The sequence below is a fragment of the Balaenoptera acutorostrata genome, chromosome 1, assembly GCF_949987535.1.
Source record: "Balaenoptera acutorostrata chromosome 1, mBalAcu1.1, whole genome shotgun sequence".
NCBI classification, from domain to species: Eukaryota; Metazoa; Chordata; class Mammalia; order Artiodactyla; family Balaenopteridae; genus Balaenoptera; species Balaenoptera acutorostrata.
The window spans coordinates 84,201,720-84,221,477 of record NC_080064.1 but is presented as its reverse complement, the minus strand read 5'-3'; the positions used below and the strand labels follow the sequence as shown (position 1 = coordinate 84,221,477).

Here is a 19,758-nt window from a genome sequence, read left to right as displayed (position 1 = left end):
CCACTGTATAGATATGACAGCAGAATGGAGGACAGTACTGTCTTCCCAGGAGCAAAGCAATGTGAACATCTGTGCACACTTGCTTTAAACTTAAGCTCGTTCTTCTGAGCACAACATTTTAACAGGGTCTTTCCTGGGTTCTTTTTTTCACATACTGATACAAAAGAGGAAAAAGAATTTCCTGCTTTTTCTCCCATGACAGAGCCCCAAGCACTGTCACTGTTGCCATCAGATGCCTTTAGCTGCATGGGAAATTTGGTCCTTACAAAAACAGGCCAATGGTTCCAGAACGGTGAGGCCTTCTGTGCATGACTCTAGGGTGATGGACCCCACTCCCACTGCCCTTACCTGCAGTTCCCAGGCTCAGGAGTACGGCCATCCAGGTGACCCAGAAGAAAATGAGGATGGCAAACGTCCACAGTGGCTGGAACAGCAGGAAAGGAGAGTTGCTGATGGCTTTATTTGTGACTCGGAGAAGTTCAACTGTCAATTTTATTCTCTTTCTGAGGACAAAAATCAAGACGAGCAGAACTGCCTGGTGAGAAAGGGGTTAAATTATTCAAAATAATGAAGAACTGAGAAGAGCTGAAAACAAACCCTAATATTTTCCTGACATCTCGGCAAACAACTCTTTTAAGATAGTTACTCCCTACTTTTATTATAATAGAATAGACATATTCTCAAATACTAACTGAGCATCTACTATGTGCTGATACTTATGCTAGATCCTGCTGCTACAACAGTGGACAAGACACAGCCTCCGCTCTAAAGGAGCTTGCAATCTGGTCAGAGAATGAGAGAAAACGAGAATAAGGTCATCTGGGGTCAGGGAACTGTCTATTTCTTTTTCCCTCCACAGCACCCAAGATGCTCAGAGAATGCTGAAGGACTGCAGAAGGTCAAGGGGACACAAGTATGAGGGAAGAGGACAGTGATCATGCCTCAAAGCAACCTTCTGTGCCTCCTCCTCTGCTGTCTTTGGCCTCTCTGTATATAAATATCGTATGAAAGAAACAAACCTCCCTCTACCCTCACACCGCGGTCCAGCCACCGTCATCTCTCATCTCCTTCACAGGCGAGCTTCTTCACTAGTCCACACCAGCCACCTGCACGTCCATACCTGCACTCATCCTTCAGCTGCCTGTAAACCTCCAGACCCCAAGACTCTCCTGAAACTGCTCTCCCCAAGGTCACCTCATCTGACCTCCTGAATGTCAAATCCCACGGAAACATTCCAGATCTTGCTTGACCTCAGCATGGCGTGTGAATCTCTTGTTCCCTCCTCTTTTCCTAAAACTTTCTCCTTTGACTTCTGTGACTGCTCTTTCCTCTGGCTCTCCTTCTACTTCTTCAGTTCCTATTTCTTGGGATCCTTTGGGTGGTCTCTCCTACTCCTCTGTGGTTTTAGAATCCTTCTTAGATGCTGATAACCTTTAAATAAAAATCTCCAGGGTCCAGTGGTTAGAACTCGACGCTTCCACTGCAGGGGGCACGGGTTCGATCCCTGGTTGGGGAACTAAGATCCTGTGGCCAATTAAAAAAAAAATCTCCAGCCTCACCTTTCTCTAGGTGCTGGATGAGTAAGCACTTCAGTTACTGACCAGGCCTTGGGTGTCCTACAGGGTGTCAAACTCAACTTGTCCAGAACCGAATTCATTATCTTCATACAAAAACATATTTCCCGGGCTTCCCTGGTGGCGCAGTGGTTGAGAATCTGCCTGCCAATGCAGGGGACACGGGTTCGAGCCCTGGTCTGGGAGGATCCCACATGCCGCGGAGCGACTAAGCCCGTGAGCCACAATTGCTGAGCCTGCGCGTCTGGAGCCTGTGCCCCACAACGGGAGAGGCCACGATAGTGAGAGGCCCGCGCACCGCGATGAAGAGTGGTCCCCACTTGCCGCAACTAGAGAAAGCCCTCGCACAGAAACGAAGACCCAGCACAGCCATAAATAAATAAATAAATAAATAAATAAAATTTAAAAAAAAAAAAAAAAAACATATTTCCCCTGTATTCCCTACTCCAGTGGCCCTAATTTTCCTGGACTCTCCAAGAAAAAATCAGGTTCCTCTCTTGCGTGCTTCCATTTTATCCCATACTTACCCTACTGTAGCACTCAACATACTCTACTGTAGATGTTTATTGTCTGCATTTCACATTACATCATGCTCCTTGAGGGCAGGGCCGGCTGTTATTGTCAAGGACTGGCACAGTCCCAGCGCACAGCACGATCTCAATCACCTCGGACTCAGTTTCCCGATAGAGCTCTCAATCCATCCTCTCCTCTCTATTCCCACGTTGATGCCACAGCTCAAGTCTCAACGTCTCTCATCCAGACCCCAGTAGCCTCCGCACTACCTTCTGTTTTAATCCCCTTAGCCCCCTACCCCTGACTCAATCCCTCCTCCAACCCGAGCTAAAGGGATCTTTGTAAAAGGTAGAGTCAAGGATATCACCTCCCTGCTCAAAATCCTTCAACATCTCCCCAAAGCTCCTGGATAAAGATCGAAATCATCATCACTGTAAATCAGGATCTTCCTGGCATGGTCCCTTCTTGCCGAGGGAACTTCCTGCAGGTTCCTCTATTGTCTATGTGACCCCCTCACATGCTACTCCCTTGGCCTAGGATGCCCTTCCTCTTCCAGCTGGCCTTGGGCATTGCTGCCCTCAGGGACCTCATAATCAAGTGGAGGAAAGTCAGAGGGCAGTGGGATAAACTGTGCAGAACTGCTCCCGGGGCTGGGAGCAGGGCCTCCTGCCGTAGCTGTGGGGACTGGCCTGAGGAGCCAGGGAAGATGCCTGGAGGAGACAGTAGGAATTTCCATCTCTGTGTCCTCAATGCCTAGCACAATCAACAAGGAAGAGGGACATATTTTGTTGTTGTCATTTTTTTTTTTTTAAATTAATTTATTTATATTTATTTTATTATTTATTTATTTTTGGCTGTGTTTGGTCTTTGCTTCTGTGCGAGGGCTTTCTCTAGTTGCGGTGAGCGGGGGCCACTCTTCATCGCGGTGCGCGGGCCTCTCACTATCGCGGCCTCTCTTGTTGCGGAGCACAGGCTCCAGATGCGCAGGCTCAGTAGTTGTGGCTCACGGGCCTAGTTGCTCTGCGGCATGTGGGATCTTCCCAGACCAGGGCTCGAACCCGTGTCCCCTGCACTGGCAGGCAGATTCTCAACCACTGTGCCACCAGGGAAGCCCCTGTTGTCATTTTTTACTAAAAATTCTAATGAGGCAAAATGATACAATCTTTAGGCAAATAAACTTGGCTTCTAGCTCCTGAGTGGAATGGTAAAATGTGTGTGTTTCAATGCGTGTGTTTTTCAATTATATTATATATACATATATATGTATAAAATGCTCCCCTCACGTTCAAAGTACACCAGGATATTGACCACAAGTGATGAGTTAACTCTAACCCGTCACTTCCCCAGTCTCAAGGGAGATCAGCATTACCCACTGGGGATTGTGCCAGGGGTGCGGGCTGGGCGGGGTGGACAGCAGAGCTGACTCACCGCAGGGGTCAAGCTTCAACGTCACCCTTCTGGGCTCTAAGCTGCAAACTGCTGCACCTCAGCCTGTGCCCCTAGGCTGACACACTGAGGTGAGCATTCGATGCCGTTCATCCCATTGTCTGCATCGCTGCTAGTGGTTTTATTGAAACCACTGAAATAATATTCCTAGGCAACCCCCCTCATAGGCCGCCCTCTCTCCCCGTGTACCACGTCATGGCGTTGCTAGCCCTGTAATTCACCTCATCGTGGGGCGTGTGTTATCTCTGTGCTTTGTCCTGCCAGGTGCATTGCTTAGTGCAGGGCCCTGGGCATAACAGGAGCTCAGTAAATGGTGATGGTGACAGAGAAGCTAGGGCTCTGATGAGAACAAGCGCGCCAGCACCCAGGCCTTGGTAGAGACTGAGCAGCAGTGACACACGTGTTAAATGAACGGTGTGCGAGCCGTGGGGCGCTTCCTCGCTCTGCTCTCACAGCCTACCCCTTCCCTAGCCTGACCCTCGGTGAAGAGCATTCCCCCGACCCTGGCATCTGGCGGCCATTAATGGTTCAGTGTGTGAAGACAAAGGGAGCCCTGTGGAGGGCTGGGGGTGGGGGAAGGGGGCGAAGCAAGCTCTCCGGGCTCCCAGCCCTGCTCCTCCCTGCCCCTAGTGCCCAAGAGCCCAGCACGCCGCCTGGGGTGCAGGAGGGCCTTTCTTCTCCAGCCTCCTGCACACGCCCTGGCTCAGCTACGGGCCTGGTCCCAGGACGAACCAGGAGCTTTGCTTTATCGGATACTTGCTCACTGAGATGCAGTTCACGTGACAAACACAAACCTTACTCCTCACTAGAAAGGAGAAAACGGGAAGCCTGTGCCAAACGTGAGAACCGAAGGATTCCCTTAGAGGAGAGAGCTGAGCTGGTGAGAGAATCTGCCCTTGCTGAAAGATTTAATGGGCGTGTGGAAACCCCAGCTGCCAGGCCTCCATGAAACGGTTAGCAAGCCACACACTAAAGGATGCCCGTGGGCCACCTGAAATCAGTTGCCGACCCTTTCCGGGGTCCTGTGATTCCAGAACTGCTATCAGCACCAGGGGAGGGACCAGAATGATTTTCAGTTGCCAACCACCCTCCCCCAACAACCAGTATCTCCAGGCTTAATGTTCTCTGTTTGCTGGCTCTCAACTAGGGAATTCACCAAGGAAGCGGCGGTTCTCTCAAACCAACTTAGCCTAGCAGCCGCACGTCTGGAAACAAAGGGCTCTCTGTGTTCAAGGGCAGTGCGAGCTGTCACAGCCTTGAGAGCGGAGCATCCACTGGCTAGAGGGGCGGCGACTCTCCGCAAACCAGGAAATGGGAACTGTTGTACGTCTGGCTTCCTCTCCACGCTGCAGCGTCCACCCTATAGCCGCCTGTGGGTGAAAGCGGTTCTACCGTGTGCAAGGGGAATGAGTCAGCAAGGGGAACGAACCAACCTCTGAGATGGCGGAAGTGACCTGGAACGAAGTCAGAGCGTTTACTCATCTTTTTGAAGGCTGCAATGCATTCCTACGTAGGTATCGCAAATAAAACACAAAGGCACTAGACACGTATGTACAGTCACTACACTAACATGTATATACATTCTGCAGTGAAAGAAAAACAAGTGCTCGTTGTTTTTGGTTAAAATCTAATTATTTGGATTTCAGAGTTCTGGCCGGCTACGTGATCTACTGCTGGAAGGGTGTTTCTTACCGTGATAACTGTAGACACAACAGCAAACCCCAGCAAACACTTCATATTCTCCCTTTCTGTGTCCAATTCTGTGCTGAGGTCATTAGTATAGTCATAATACAGCCACCATAAGACACCACAGACAACTGGAAAGCAAAACACCAGCAGAACTCAGCGCGTATGCCATGAGCTAACCACCGGCCCCTCCCTTCACACCAGGCAGCCTTGCTCAGGCAGTGGGTCCCAAATCCCTGGGGCTTTGCAGGCAATGACCGGCCCTCTGAAGCAGCTGGATGTGGCCAGCTGAGGACCTGCCAGACCTGGGGTGACTGCCTGTCTCTGGGAGACGCAGGGAGGTGACTCCGGAACACAGATGTGTCCTGTCAGCCTAGCCCATGGGTGGGGCTGGGTGTGAGCAGGGAGGAAACTACACCGACGGGGATGGTGAGAGGAACAACATTAGAGTCTAAAGTCTAAAATTTCCAAATGAGCTCTGAGGGTGACAACTCCAGGGGCAGCCTGGATATTGGCTTGGCACCTACAAAACTGGGCGGGCGCCCCGACATTGCAAATGCTCTGCATTGAGGTACTAAGTGCCACCTGCACCGCATCCACAGTGACGACAGGGAGGTCACAGTCGTCTTTACTAGCCGTAGGTGGGGAAGGCACCCTCACAAGCCACAGTGCGTGTCCTCCAGCGCCTGCACGTTGGGCACCTGTGATCTGCAGAACTGATTGTTTAGGGGATGAAACACCTACGGTCATGCCAATTATTTATTTATTTATTTGGTCATGCTAATTATTAAAAATTAAAATATCCTATACTAGTTCGGAAACAGCTGCTGCCTTGAGCTCCCTGCATGCCTCTGCCCCTCGGACCTTCTTCCCCGACAACTTCTGGATGGATGCAGGATCCAGCACTGAAAAGGAAAACAGTGGGCACCGGGCAGGGTCTCTGACACCCTGCCCCAGCTCAGGGCCTGCGTCTCTTCAGATTGGCCGGAGCCTCTGCATGACAGTGTGGGTACCCACGTGTCAATGGGTGATGTGAAAATTCAGAAGACATCCTTTAAAGCAACAGTCCCCAACCTTTCCGGCACCAGGGACCGGTTTCGTGGAAGACACTTTTTCCACGCACAGGGTGGGGGTTGGGGGGATGGTTCAGGCCGTAATGCGAGCGACGGGGTGGGGGATGGAGAGCGGCAGATGAAGCTTCGCTCAATGGCCCGCCGCTCACCGCCTGCTGTGCAGCCCGGGTCCTAACAGGCCTCGGACCGGGGGTTGGGGACCTCTGCTTTAAAGGGCTTCCAACAGGCACTGGAACTGACTTTTAATGGTGTGGAAACCAGTACCACTCACCTGGCCGGCTCATCTGAGAGGCGGCACAGTGCAGAAGAGACAGAAGGCTGGGCAGGAACTTTGCTGTTTTCTGTGAGACAGAAGCAATCCTGTGGCCCTCCCTGTCCTCTCTGGGCCTGAGTCTCCTCATATGTAACATGAGGGAGTTGGACGAGAGACTCTCTAAGACCCCATGTAGCTCAGAAATACCAGCTTTTAAGTTCTACACTTCATGGAAAGGCTTTTCATTTAATCAAGAAGAAATCAATCAAGTGGAAATACTTACACAGCAATCCCAAAACAATCAGTGCAATGAAAATGTGAACCAGAAGGGTGGTGATGAATCGGAAGGTGATCATCATGGCCAAAGACAAGGCTAGAAAATTAAGCAAAACGTATAAATTCTAACAACCACCAAGGCATGAGGGGGATGATGATGGGGCTGGAATGCCTAAACCTTCCAAAGGAGTGAGGGCTGAGGACTTCCTGCAATCTCTAAATATCCTGGACATCTACCAAACAAAAGAACAAGACACACCCAGGCCGCTCTCTGAAGCATACACAAGTTAGGTCTGTAACAGTGCCACTTCCTGAAAGTGCTAGCATTCTTTCTGAATTAAAAAAAATTTCTTTTAAAGCAGGTATTATTCCCAAATACCCTAAACTTTCTTTTTTTTTCTTTTAAGTCCAAATGAACCATCTAAAATTTTTTATCAAACTTAACTCTTTTGATTTCATAACTTATCTAAAGTTCTAATTTTGTGTTCTCAGATACTCTCATTATATATGAAAGATGAATGCCTTTAAAAATGAAAAATTTTAAGATTATAATGATAAGATGTATGTATAAAAATCTGCACATCAGTTTCCAATTTGGGGGTTTTTAAGCCTATGAATTTATTCTCAGTACTTCAGTGAATTTATAAATACTATATTACTTTTTTTTCTGAACAAGAATTCAAGATTACATATAGATATCTGGGTGTAGTGGTTAAGAACATGGGTTTAGAATCAGATAGGTCTGGGCTGAGTCTCAGCTCTGCACCTCTGCTTGGCCAAACCTCAGACCTCTCTAAGCCTCAGCTTCCTCTCCTACAAACGGTGATTGGGTTCTGATGAGGTTTAATGTGTTAACAGCAAGCACGATGTCTGGCACACCTGGGTCATAAGAAGTCTGGAAGTTACATAATGGTGGCTAGTTAAGCACCCCCAAGCATTCAGGAATCAGTAACCTTTGGGTAATGAAATTATGGAAAACTCAATTGGTAAACTGGCAAAATTATGTTAATGGCTGATCAAAGAGCTTCTTTCAACCTCCCAAGGTTGGGAGGCAGCCGCTGTAAATAACGGGGTAAATAAGAGGCCACTACTATTGCCTACAGCAGCAGACAGCACTAATTCATTCAAAGAGAAGGTCGACTCTTAAGGGGACTCACTGAGCTGAAACAGCAAATGGGAAGTCAAACGGTCACGAGCGGCTGGGGGGCTGCTTCCAGAAAGGCCGGGAAAAGTCACGATCTGGCTCAAGACCTTGACCCTCCTACAACCCAGCAGGCCTGTTCCTAGGAGGAGCTGGATACATCAGGCCAATGCCCTCTGATGCTATTTAACATGATGCACACACCTCCTTCCCTTGCTCACCAAGCAGCCTTGTGATCAGGCTTGCCTAGGGGAAGAGGGTACACGGGCCAGAGGACATGCGTTCCTGGTTCTTATCATGGCCAGTTCACAAAGTGGCAATCTGCTCTGCACATCCATCCTTATGCAGAGCTGAGGAGCAGGCCCTGGAACGTGGTCACTCTCTAAGGCAGCCCCACCTAGTGAGGCCTCTGGGCAGAGAGCCAGCTGGCCTTTCCCCAGTCTTACTGCCCCCTCCTCCACTGGAACCTGAAACACTGAAAATAACTACAAAGAAGATATATGAAGTGAAGTTGTATCTTGAAGTCAAGAGGCTAATTTCCATTGTACAACATACATAAGTGCTAGAAACTTTGGTATAAATAGTCACTGAAATAAAATTAATTGAAAATTACCGAAGGCGAGGATACAGAGACCGAGGATTGTGTCTCTTCCTGACATTATTCCACTTAGAGTTCGATGGAGGGCGTCAACATCATTGATCAAAACAGACGCAAACAGGGAATAACACTCAGGCGTTTGAGGGATGCATCGATTAAACAAGGGAAAAGACTTGCTAAAAATAAAAGAATAAGTGGCAAAGATGTTTACTTAATTACTTATCTTAAAAAAAGATGTTTATTTAAAATTCTCAGCAACCAAAATGTATAAGATCCACAGTAATAAAAAGAAGTTTAACATCTTGTTTGCAGTCTACACCTTAGAAAGCCAGGCATCTGTGCTGCCGCAGTGTTCAGCTGATGCCTGGATGAGAAACTGATTATGGAGGCCCATAGACACCAGAAACCTAATGTTGGGGAGTGACATTGCTGACTCCCATGTCTTGGCCCTTCCTGGATAACAAACTACCAACTCCAACACAAGAATCACATTTCTTTTAGGAACTGTTAGAGATAAGGACTGGCTCAATCAGAAGCTGTACTAATGAAACCACCAGCTTTATTTCTATCCTCTTTAAGAAGACGTAAAAGCCTTGAGAGTTTTGCTACAAACAGAGTGAGTGCTTAATAAATGAGTGATAAATGTATGAATGAAGCTGTGGTTGATCACTGCCTTGGGTAGATGAGAAAGCTGACCTCTTTTGGGGCCCTTCCTGAAATGGAAAAATGCCCAGGAATGTTCATCCTAATGAATCTTAATGAGGCCACACGTACCTTCATAACATCCTGCTCTTCTTTCCTTCTGTGGGCCCCAAACAGTGGAAATAATCCTGACCCAAGAAGTGCCAAATTATCTGACAAGTTGCTAAAACATTAGACAGTCACCAACATCGCATTGCCATGAAGGCAAAATGGCTTCTGAAACCCCAGTGAAGCTCAACACAGAACATACGGAAGGATCTTTCTCAGGAGTCACAACAGTATATAAGAGTTCCCGAGTCACTGAACGGTGATTTAAGAGAAGAGTAATACAACCGAGCCATTGTTTTTTTTTTAAATTAAAAATTTTGCAAGTGTGATACATTCACACAGCTCAGATTCCAAAAGGTACAATAGGATAAACTGTGAGAAACTGCACTTTCTTCTCCTTGAGCCACGGAAGTACATTTCCTCACAGGCGACCGTTGTTTTGGTTTCTTGTATATCATTCTAGAGACATTTTTAGCATACACGAACATGATAGGAAGTTTAAATAGGAGTCTGCTGCTGAGGCTCAAGGATAATAAAAATTATATCCCCAAATGAGATGCCAGACCCCACCAAGCAGGGCTTGTCAAAAGAGAGGTAGGAGAAAACTGGTTATTCTCTTAAATCCTTCACCCACACTGAATATAAGAGTGTTGGAAGTTGGAGATTAGAAGAGCATTTTATAAAATAAACTTTTAATTTTGGAATAACTTTAGTGTTACTGAAAAATTGCAAACATGGTACAGAGAGTTCCCATGTACCTTCACTCACTTGCACCTAATGTTAACATCCAACATAACCACAGTACATTTGTGAAAATTAAGAAATCAACATTGGTGCTACACTATTAACTAAACCACAGTCTTTATTTGGAAGTCACCATTTTCCACCAATTCCTTTTTCTGTTCTAGGATACCACGCTGCATTTATTTGTTGTGTCTCTCTTGGTCTGTGACAGTTTCTTAGTTCTTCCCTATTTCTCATAACCTTGACACTTTTGAAGATTCATGGTCAGATATCTTATAAAATGTCCTTCAAGCTATAGAATGACCCTCACATTTTCTCATGATTAGGCTGCAGTTATGGGTTTATAGGAAGAAAACCACAGAGGCAAAGAGCTATTCTCAGAGGATCACATCAGGGGACACAACGGCAACATGACACCACTGCTGAAGTTGCCCGAAATCACTTGGTTAAGGTGGTTGGTACCTGCCAGTTTTCTCCACTGGAATGTGACTATTTTTCTCTTTCTACACTCTATTCTTTAGAAGTGATTCACTAAATCCAGCCTGCTTTCAGGAAGAGGGAAATTAAGTTCCACCTCCTGGAGGAGGAATATCTACACACATTATCTGAGATCCTCTGTAAAGATCTATCCCCTTTCTCCCATTTATTTATTTACTTAATCAGTAATTTATTTATATAAGTATGGACTCATGGATATTTACTTTATCATCAACCCTAGTACGTTGCTTCAAAATTGCTAAATAGTGCCCCGTGAGAAACAAATTTACCAACTAGAGTGCAGTGTTTATGTACAGTATTTTAAATTTTTTGGTGTTTTTTTTTTTTGGCTTTAGCTTACAGTATGTAGTCACAGGGTTATTTCCCAAAGTTACTTAGGCCAGCTCCTTTTCTCTCTACCCCCTTCAGTTAGGTTATTTCATACATTTATAATAAGTTAAATTCATTTGCTGTAGTCTACATTTTATCCTGAGATCTCCTGATACCTTGGTTGATTGTATTTTTTATTTGGATACAGTTGACAGTGTACAGGTGTTGGCAAGTGCATAGGCTCATGTACAAGAGCAATTCTAAAGAGATGGTTTTGTTCTTGTTTTGAGAGAGAGAACTGCCATGTGAATATATCGCTGTCCCTTAGGGTGAGGGATACTACTCCTAAATCAGATGAGAAGTGTTTCCTGGAAAATTCAGAGGCTCTACAGACCTTAACCCGTGGGTTAAGGTCTGAGCCCTGAGAACGGGGTGGGGCTGGTGTCCAGGACAGCTACATGGACGACTGTGGGGACCTTAGCGGAAAGAAGCTGTGGGTAGCTGCTTAGTGCCTCGGGAAAGGGGAAGGCCTGACCAGAGGAATGGGGAAATGATCAGCCAGAGCAGAGATGCACTCGACCATGTAAGGGGCACTGCTGGTGAGAAAGCCCATTGGTGCAACTTTCCAAATAACCCGAAAAGTGCTTCATGGGGAAAGCTGGCTGGAACACCTCCCAAGCCCAGAAGACTCATCCTAGAATCAGTACTAGTCAAGTAAAAATGCTCCTGGCTCCTTCTGTCTTCTCTTCACTTTTGGTGTGCCAACCCCAAGAGTCAGAAGCCCATTTTAGCAAGCTGGGAAAGGAAGGGGTGAGTAAGCAGGAGAGGCGAGAGAAGCAGAGGATTGCACCTCCCCTGACCCAAGCCGTCCCCCTGCTCCTGACCCAACCTGGGGGAGGGAGAAGCTTCAACTTCCGGTCAAGTTTGAAGTCTGTCACACTGCGCTGAACATTTTAATTCCTGAATTGAAAGTGTCTTTTACCACTTAAAGTGACTGAGTCCTTACTACCTAAAAGTAACCAGAGAAGTCTTGGGAACTGTGTTTTCATTCAGGGGCAGAGAAAAAACTAGTCTGGCTGAATAAATTTAAAGAGACAGAGAAACAAAACTAGAGTAGCTTTTTAACTACATCCTATAGGTTATGTTTGATGTAATGATTATACAAGCAAATATACACACACACATGTATACATACTTATATGTATATAAACACATAAGTCACACTTATGACATTTCCTTTTTATGGAAAAGGTGGTATACTGCATACTGCTTTATAGTTTGCTTTTTTTTAAACTTAATACATCTTGTAGCTCTGCTCATATTAGAATATAAGAGATTCCTCTTATTTTTACTGAGGCAAAATTTACATATAGTGAAATGTACAGATCTTAAACATACAGTTAGTGGCTTTTGACAAATACATATGTCAATGTAACCACCAGCCCTTTCAAGGTGCAGAACAGCTTTTTTACCCCAGAAAGTTCCCTCATGCCCCCTTCCAATCAATCTCCATGCCTTTACAGGCACTATTAATCTGATTTCTATAACTAAACATTAGTTTTGACTCTTGTCTAATCCCATTTAAATGGAATCACATAGTATGCACTCTTCTGTGTCCAGCTTCTTACACTCAGCTGTCACATGTATCAGCAGATCATTCCTTTAACTGCTGAGTACTATTCCACTGTATGAATATACTACCACTTGTTTGTCTAGTCTCCTGTTGATTGCCAGTTGAGTTGTTTACAGTTTTGAGCTATTAAAAATAAAGCTGCTATCAAGGACCTACTGTATAGTACAGGGAACTATGTTCAATATCTTGTAATAACCTATAATGGAAAAGAAATCTGAAAAATAATATATATATACATACATATATATGTGTATATAACTGAACCACTTTGCTGTATACCTGAAACACTGTAAATCAACTATACTTCAGTTAAAAAAAGATGCATCATCATCATAATTTTTAAAAAGCTGCTAGCAACATTCGTATATGTCTTTTTACGGACATACATTTTCATTTCTCCAAGTAACTACCTAAAAGTGGAATTGTTGGGTCATATGGAAAGTGTATGCTTAGCTTTATAAGAAGCACCAAACTTTTTCCAAAGTGGCTGCAGCATTTATATCCCACCAGCAATGGCTGAGACTTCTAGCTGTTCCACCTCCTCACCAGCACTTGATATGGTTCACCTTTCAAATGGGAGCCCTTCTAGTAAGCATGTGGTGATATCTCATGGTATTTTCAATTTGCATTTTCCTGTTGGCTAACAATGTTAAGCATCTTTTCATGTACCTATTGGCTCTTTGTTTACCTTCTTTTGAAAAGTGTCTGTTCAAGTCTTTTGCCTGGTTTTATTGGGTTGTTTGACTTTTTGTTATTGATTTAAAGTAGGGATCAGCCAAATTCAGCCCACCATCTGTTTTTGTACATGAAGCTTTATTGGAGCACAGCACAATCCATTTCTTTATGTATTTTCTATGGCTGCCTTTGCCCTACACTGGCAGAGTTAAGTACTAGTGGCTACTGAGATGATAATGTGCACAAAGCCTAAGATATCTACTATATGGCCCTTTAAAGAAGAAGATTGCAGATGCTGATTTAAAGAAATTCTTTATATACATATTCTGGATTTAAGCATTTGTCATATATACATACTGTGAATATTTTCTCCAAGACTGTTGCTTCTTTTTTTTTTGTTTCACATTTTCTTAATGGTATCTTTAGATGAATAGAAGTTTTTGATTTTGATGAAGTCCAATGTATCATTTTTTTTCTTTTATGTATAGTGCTTTGTGTGCCCTCTCAAATTTTTGCCTACTTCAAGGCGGCAAAGATATTCTTCTATTTTTCTTCTAGAAGCTTTATAGTTTTAGCTTCTTAGGTTTAGGTCTAGGATCTATCAAAAATTAGTTTTTGTGTGTGGTATAAGGTAAGAGTCCTCAATCAAAATGACCAAGTCATTTTTCCCCGTGTCTTTCCACTTATTTTAGCACCATTTGTTGAAAAGACTTCTTCTCCCCATGAAACTGCCTTGCCAGTTTCATTAAAGATCAATTGGCCATGTGTATGTTACTCTATTTCTGGGCTCTCTATTCTGATCCACTTATCTGTCTATCCTCATTCCAATACCACACTGTCTTAATCACTGTAATTTTATAATAACTTTTGAAATCAGGTGTTATGAGCTCTCTAACTTGGTTCCTCTTCAAGTTTTTGTGTGTGTGTGTGTGTGTGAACCTATGTCTTTAGCATTTTCTATATGTTTTAGAATAAACTTGTCAATTTCTACAAAAATTATATTGGGGCACTGTGTTGAATCTATAGAACAATTTAGGGAGAAGAGACATCCTAACAATATTAAAACTTCCAATTCATGAATTAGGTATATTTCTCTACTTATTTAGGTGTTCTTTAATTTCTCTCAGCAATGTCTTATCAAAGTTTTCAGTTGAGGGCTTACATGTCTTCTGTTAAATATATTCCTAGTTATTCTATACTTTTTTGATAGTGCTGAAGATGGACTTCAAAATTATTTCCTAATTGTTTGCTGCTAATACATAGAAATGTAACTTGACTTTGTAGTTTGCAGATTTGCTAAATTCACTAAGTAATTATTTTGTAGATTCCTTTGGATTTTCTGATGTAAACAATTAGGTCATCTATTAATAAAGATGGTTTTGCCTCTTCCAATCTATTTTTTTCCCTTACTTTATTGCAATTCCTAGGACCTCTATTACACTGGTGAGTAGAAGTGGTAAGAGCATATATCCTTGCCTTGTTTCTAATTTTAGGTGGAAAGCATTTTATAGTTCACCATTATGTATAATATTAACTATAGATTTCTCATAGATGCCCTTTATCAGACTGAGAAAGTTCTCAGCTATTCCCAGCTTGCTAGTCTCTTATTAAAAAAAAAAAAAAAGAGCTAAATAGTGTTACATTAAGTGATATACCATTATTTATTTAAGCAGCCCTCTATTGAAAGCCATTTAGATTGCTTTAATTATTTTGCTATTATAAATGCTGCAGTGAATAACCTTATACAAATGTCATTTCACGCTGGTACAGGTATACCTGAAGAATAAATTCCTAGAAGTAGAAATGCTTGATTAAAATAAAAAGCGATGAATGTAGGGAGGGGGATCAAGATGGCGGGGCAGGAGAATGTGGAGCTCACCTCCCCCCACAAACACATCAAAAATATATCTACATGTGGAGCAATTCTCATGGAGAACTAACCGGAAACCAGCAGAAGAACTCCTATACCACCAAGGCTGCAAGAAAGATTTCTACATAACCAGTTAGGACAAAAAAGGCACTGGGTTGGGACCTGTGCCCCTGAGAAGCAAGCAGGCCAAGCCACAATCTGGGCATCCGAGTCCTGGGCTCCTGTGTGGAGAAGACAAGCCCTCTTTCCTGCTGGAAAATCTGCTGTGACAGACAGAAGGGCTAGAGAAGCCTAGACTCTGCTTGCAAGGAGTGTGTGACTGCTGTCTTGCTGACAATCAGGGTGGAGAGAGCCATGCACGGGTGGCTGCGGCCTCGTCGCACTTCTTAACCAGAAGGGGCAAACACCCTGGCCCTGCTCACTCCACATCACAGCCTGCTGCGAGATCAGGGCAAAGATTCAGTTTAGCTACGCAGAACCAGACCAGGTCACCTGGGGTGTGATCCAGGTGAAGCCACAGAGGCCATTGTGCGTGGATGGGGCGAGTGGAGCCATAGTGGCCACTGTCAGGGTGAGCACAGGGAGGTGCCACAAGAGCACACAGAGGCTAAGGGCTGAATCTCGGGCAGACAGGCCCTGGAAACTCATCTAGCTACACAGAGACAGCCCAGAGGGCCTGGAATGCAGTCCAGGTGGGGCGGTGATGGCCACTGTCAGTGCATTCAGGAGTAGCAGATTATCTCCCAGTGAGAGCGCCCCAGCTAAGTCCACTTCACACCACAGCTTAGCCCTAGTCCTGGGGCAGACAGGTCCTGGTAGAAAACTGGCACCGAAGCAGCATAGATGGCAGGCGGGAGCACAGCCACCTAAACTCCTGCAGCCACAACATCCTGACCTGCAGCCCCAGCCCACTCCACACCACAGCCTTGCACTAGATCTGGGATGAACACGACAGAGAAAGGGATGCGATCCTGGGCTGCTTCTAAGCAGAGCCATGGGGGTCCACAGGTCCTCTGTGACCGCACGGGCCTCACTTGCTTTAGTATTCACCTCCCTAGGGGCGGGGCACGCACTCAAGGGCAGTAGAGCCTGACTGAACCTGACCTTCAGGGCTTCTAATCCAACAACTGGGTAGCAGACCCTGTCCCTGACAGGGTGACAATGGCCACAGAGCAGAAGGGAAGCCCCACCTCATACCCTGCACAGGGTCTAGAAACTACAACACAAACTACACCTCCTATCAAGGGGATAATGGCCAGCAAACTCTGAGGAAAGACCTGGATGGCAGCCATACCCAAACCAGCAACTTGCACCAAAGACATTGGACAAGCACAGTCTACACAGAGACGCTCCCAAATAAAAACACCCCTTCAAGACCACAGTAGATAATTGTGTCTCCTAAATTTATAAAAACAGAGAAAGTTAAATAAAATGAAAAGGCAAAGGAACTACTCCTAATTAAATGAAAAAGAAAAATCCCCTGAAAGAACAAACAATGAAACAGACCTCTCCAATCCACTACACCCCAAGTTAAAAAAGTTGGCAATAAAAATGATAACTGAATGAAGAAAGATTATTGATAGAAATGCAGATCACTGTAACAAGGAGCTAGAAACTATAAAGATGAACCAATCAAAAAGAGACAATTCAACTGCCAAGATAAAAACCAATCTAGAAGCAATTAATAGCAGAATAAATGACACAGAAGAATGAATAAGTGACTGGAAGATAGAATAATGGAAATCACCCAATCAGAACAGCAGATAGAAAGACAAATGAAAACAAATGAAAGCAACATACGAGATCTATGGGATAATATAAAATGTGTCAACCTACACATAATAGGCGTTCCAGAAGGAGAAGGTGGGGGGGGGTTGAAACTGCTTTTGAAGAAATTATGGCTGAAAACTTCCCAAACCTTAAGAAGGAAACATATATCCAGGTGCAGGAAGCACAGAGGGTCCCAAACAATATGAACCCAAACAGACCCACACTAAGACATATCATAATTAAGATGGCAAAAGTTAAAGAGAGGATTCTAAAGGCAGCAAGAGAAAAACAGAGAGTCAGTTACAAGGGAACCCCCATAAGGCTATCAGCTGATTTCTCTGCAGAAATTTTGCAGGACCTGAAGGGAGTGGCAAGATATATTCAAAGTCCTGAAAGGGGAAAACCTAGGATGCTCCACCCAGCATGATTATTATTTAGAATAGAAGGAGAGATAAAGATTGCCCAGACAGGCAAAAACAAAAATCATTCAGCAATACTAAACCTACCCTAAAAGAAACATTGAAGGGTCTTCTCTAAATAGAAAAGCTGCAAGAATTTATAGGAAAGGGAAAATCATAATAGAAAAGGCAAATATATAAAAGCATTGAAGATTACTTAAATAAGCCAGTACATAGATTAAACAACAATAAAAAAACTGTAAAAGCAATTGTAATTACAATAAATAGAAAAGGATAAGCATGAAGATGTAAAATATGACATCAAAAGCACAAAATGTGAGGGCGGGGGAGTATAAAAATGTAGATTTTTAGAATGTGTTTGACCTTGAATGACTATTAGTTTAAAGCAAGTAAATAGATATAGTTGTGGGTCAACATGCTTGAACTTCATGGTAACTACAAATCAAAAACAGAATAGATTCACAAAAAACAAAAAAGAAAGGAACTCAAGCATACTACAAAAGAAAGTCATCAAATCACAAAAGGAAAAACAAAAAGAAGAAGAAATGAATGAAGAAGAACTACAGAACAACTGGAAAACAAGGATTAAAATGGCAATAAATACATACCTATCAATTATTACTTTAAATGTCAATGGACCAAATGCTCCACTCAAAAGACATAGCATGGCAGATTGAATAAAAGAAACAAGAAACTACAATATGCTGCCTGCAAGAGACTCACTTCAGGGCAAAAGACACTCACAGACTAAAAATGAGGGTATAGAAAAATATAGTTAATGTAAATAGAAACAAGAAGAAAGCAGGGGTAGCAATACTCATATCAGACAAAATAGGCTTTAAAACAAAGGCCATAAAGAAAGACAAAGAAGGACATTAAATAATGATAAAGGGTTCAATACAAGAAGAGGATATTACACTCTTTAATATTATGCACCCAGTATGGGACCTCCTAAATACATAAAACAAATACTAACAAGCATAAAGGGAGAAATGGATAAGAATACAATAATAGTAGGAGACTTTAACCCCCCACTGACATCAATGGACAGATCATCCAGACAGAAAATCAATAAGGCAACAGAGGTCCTAAATGACACAATAAACCAGTTATCCAAAAAAACCATAATACACGTTCTTTTCAAGCGCACATGGAATGTTCTCCAGGATACACCACGTACTAGGTCACAAAACAAGCCTCAACAAATTTAAGAGGATAGAAATTATTTCAAGCATCTTTTCTGACCACAAGAGTATGAAACTAGAAATCCACCACAGAAAGAAAAAGAGGAAAATACTAAACAACATCCTACTAAAAAAAAAAACCAAAAAAGCAAACAAAAAAAAAAATGGGCCATGATGAAATCAAAGAAGAAACTGGAAAATACCTTGGGACAAATGAAAATGAAAATATAACCTTACAAAATCTATGGGATGCAGTAAAAGCAGTTCTAACAGGGAAGTTCACAGTGATACAGGCCTTCTTCAAGAAACAAGAAAAATCTCAAATAAACGACCTAACCAGTCACCCAAAGAATTAGAAAAAGAACAAACAAAACCCAAAGTCAGCAGAAGGAAGGAAACAGTAAAGATCAGAGAGGAAATACATAAAATAGAGATAAAAAAATTCAAAAGATCAATAAAACCAAGAGCTAGTTTTTTTAAAAGATAAACAAAATCAACAAACCTCTAGCCAGGCTCACCAACAGGAAAAGAGAGATGATCCAAATAAACAAAACAAGAAATGAAAGAGAAGAAATAACTTATACCACAGAAATATTAAAACATTAGAAAATACTATGAACAGTTATATGCCAACAAATTGGACAACCTAGAAGAAATGGTAAAGTTTCTAGAAACATACAGGCTGCCAAGGCTGAGTCAAGAAGAAACAGATAATTTGAACAGACATTACTAGAAGTGAAATAGAATGTGTAATAAAAAAAAAAAAAAAACTCCCTACAAACAAAAGTCTAGGACCAGACAGCTTCACTGGAGAATCTTACCAAACATGTAAAGATGAACTTATATCCATCCTTCTCAAACAATTCCAAAAAGTTGAAGAGAGAGGAACACTCACAAATTCATTCTATGAGGCTACCATCACGCTGATGCCAAAACCAGACAAAGACACTACCAAAAAAGAAAATTACAGGCCAATATCTTTGATGAATATAGATGCAAAAATCTCAACAAAATATTAGCAAACCAAATCCATCTATACATAAAAAGGATCATACACCATGATCAAGTCGGATTAATTGCAGGGTTGCAAGAAAGGTTCAACATATACAAATCAATCAATGTGATTAACAAAAGACAAAAACCACATAATCATTTCAATAGATGCAAAAAAATTTGACAAAATTCAACATTCATTCATGATAAAAACACTCACCAAAGTGGGTATAAAGGGGACATATCTCAATATAATAAAAGCCATTTATGACAAATCCATAGCCAACACAATACTCAACAGTGAAAAACAAATGCCTTCCCACTAAATTCAGGAAAAAGACAAGGATGCCCGC

At 43.1% G+C, this 19,758-nt stretch overlaps 1 protein-coding gene across 5 annotated transcripts in view; it reads right to left on the bottom strand.

The window, feature by feature from the left end:
• SLC44A3 (solute carrier family 44 member 3) overlaps nucleotides 1–19,758 on the bottom strand; it is a 94,067-nt gene that overhangs the window by 59,089 nt on the left and 15,220 nt on the right. For 4 of the 5 annotated variants that reach the window (XM_057530527.1, XM_057530537.1, XM_057530561.1 and 1 more), the window contains exons 6-9: nucleotides 8,576–8,736; nucleotides 6,829–6,918; nucleotides 5,226–5,350; nucleotides 349–535 (exon numbers count right to left, since the gene is read on the bottom strand). In XM_057530527.1, the coding sequence (XP_057386510.1) occupies nucleotides 349–535; nucleotides 5,226–5,350; nucleotides 6,829–6,918; nucleotides 8,576–8,736 (563 nt within the window). The remainder of the gene's footprint in view (nucleotides 1–348; nucleotides 536–5,225; nucleotides 5,351–6,828; nucleotides 6,919–8,575; nucleotides 8,737–19,758) is intronic. The other variant, XM_057530542.1, reaches the window with a different exon arrangement.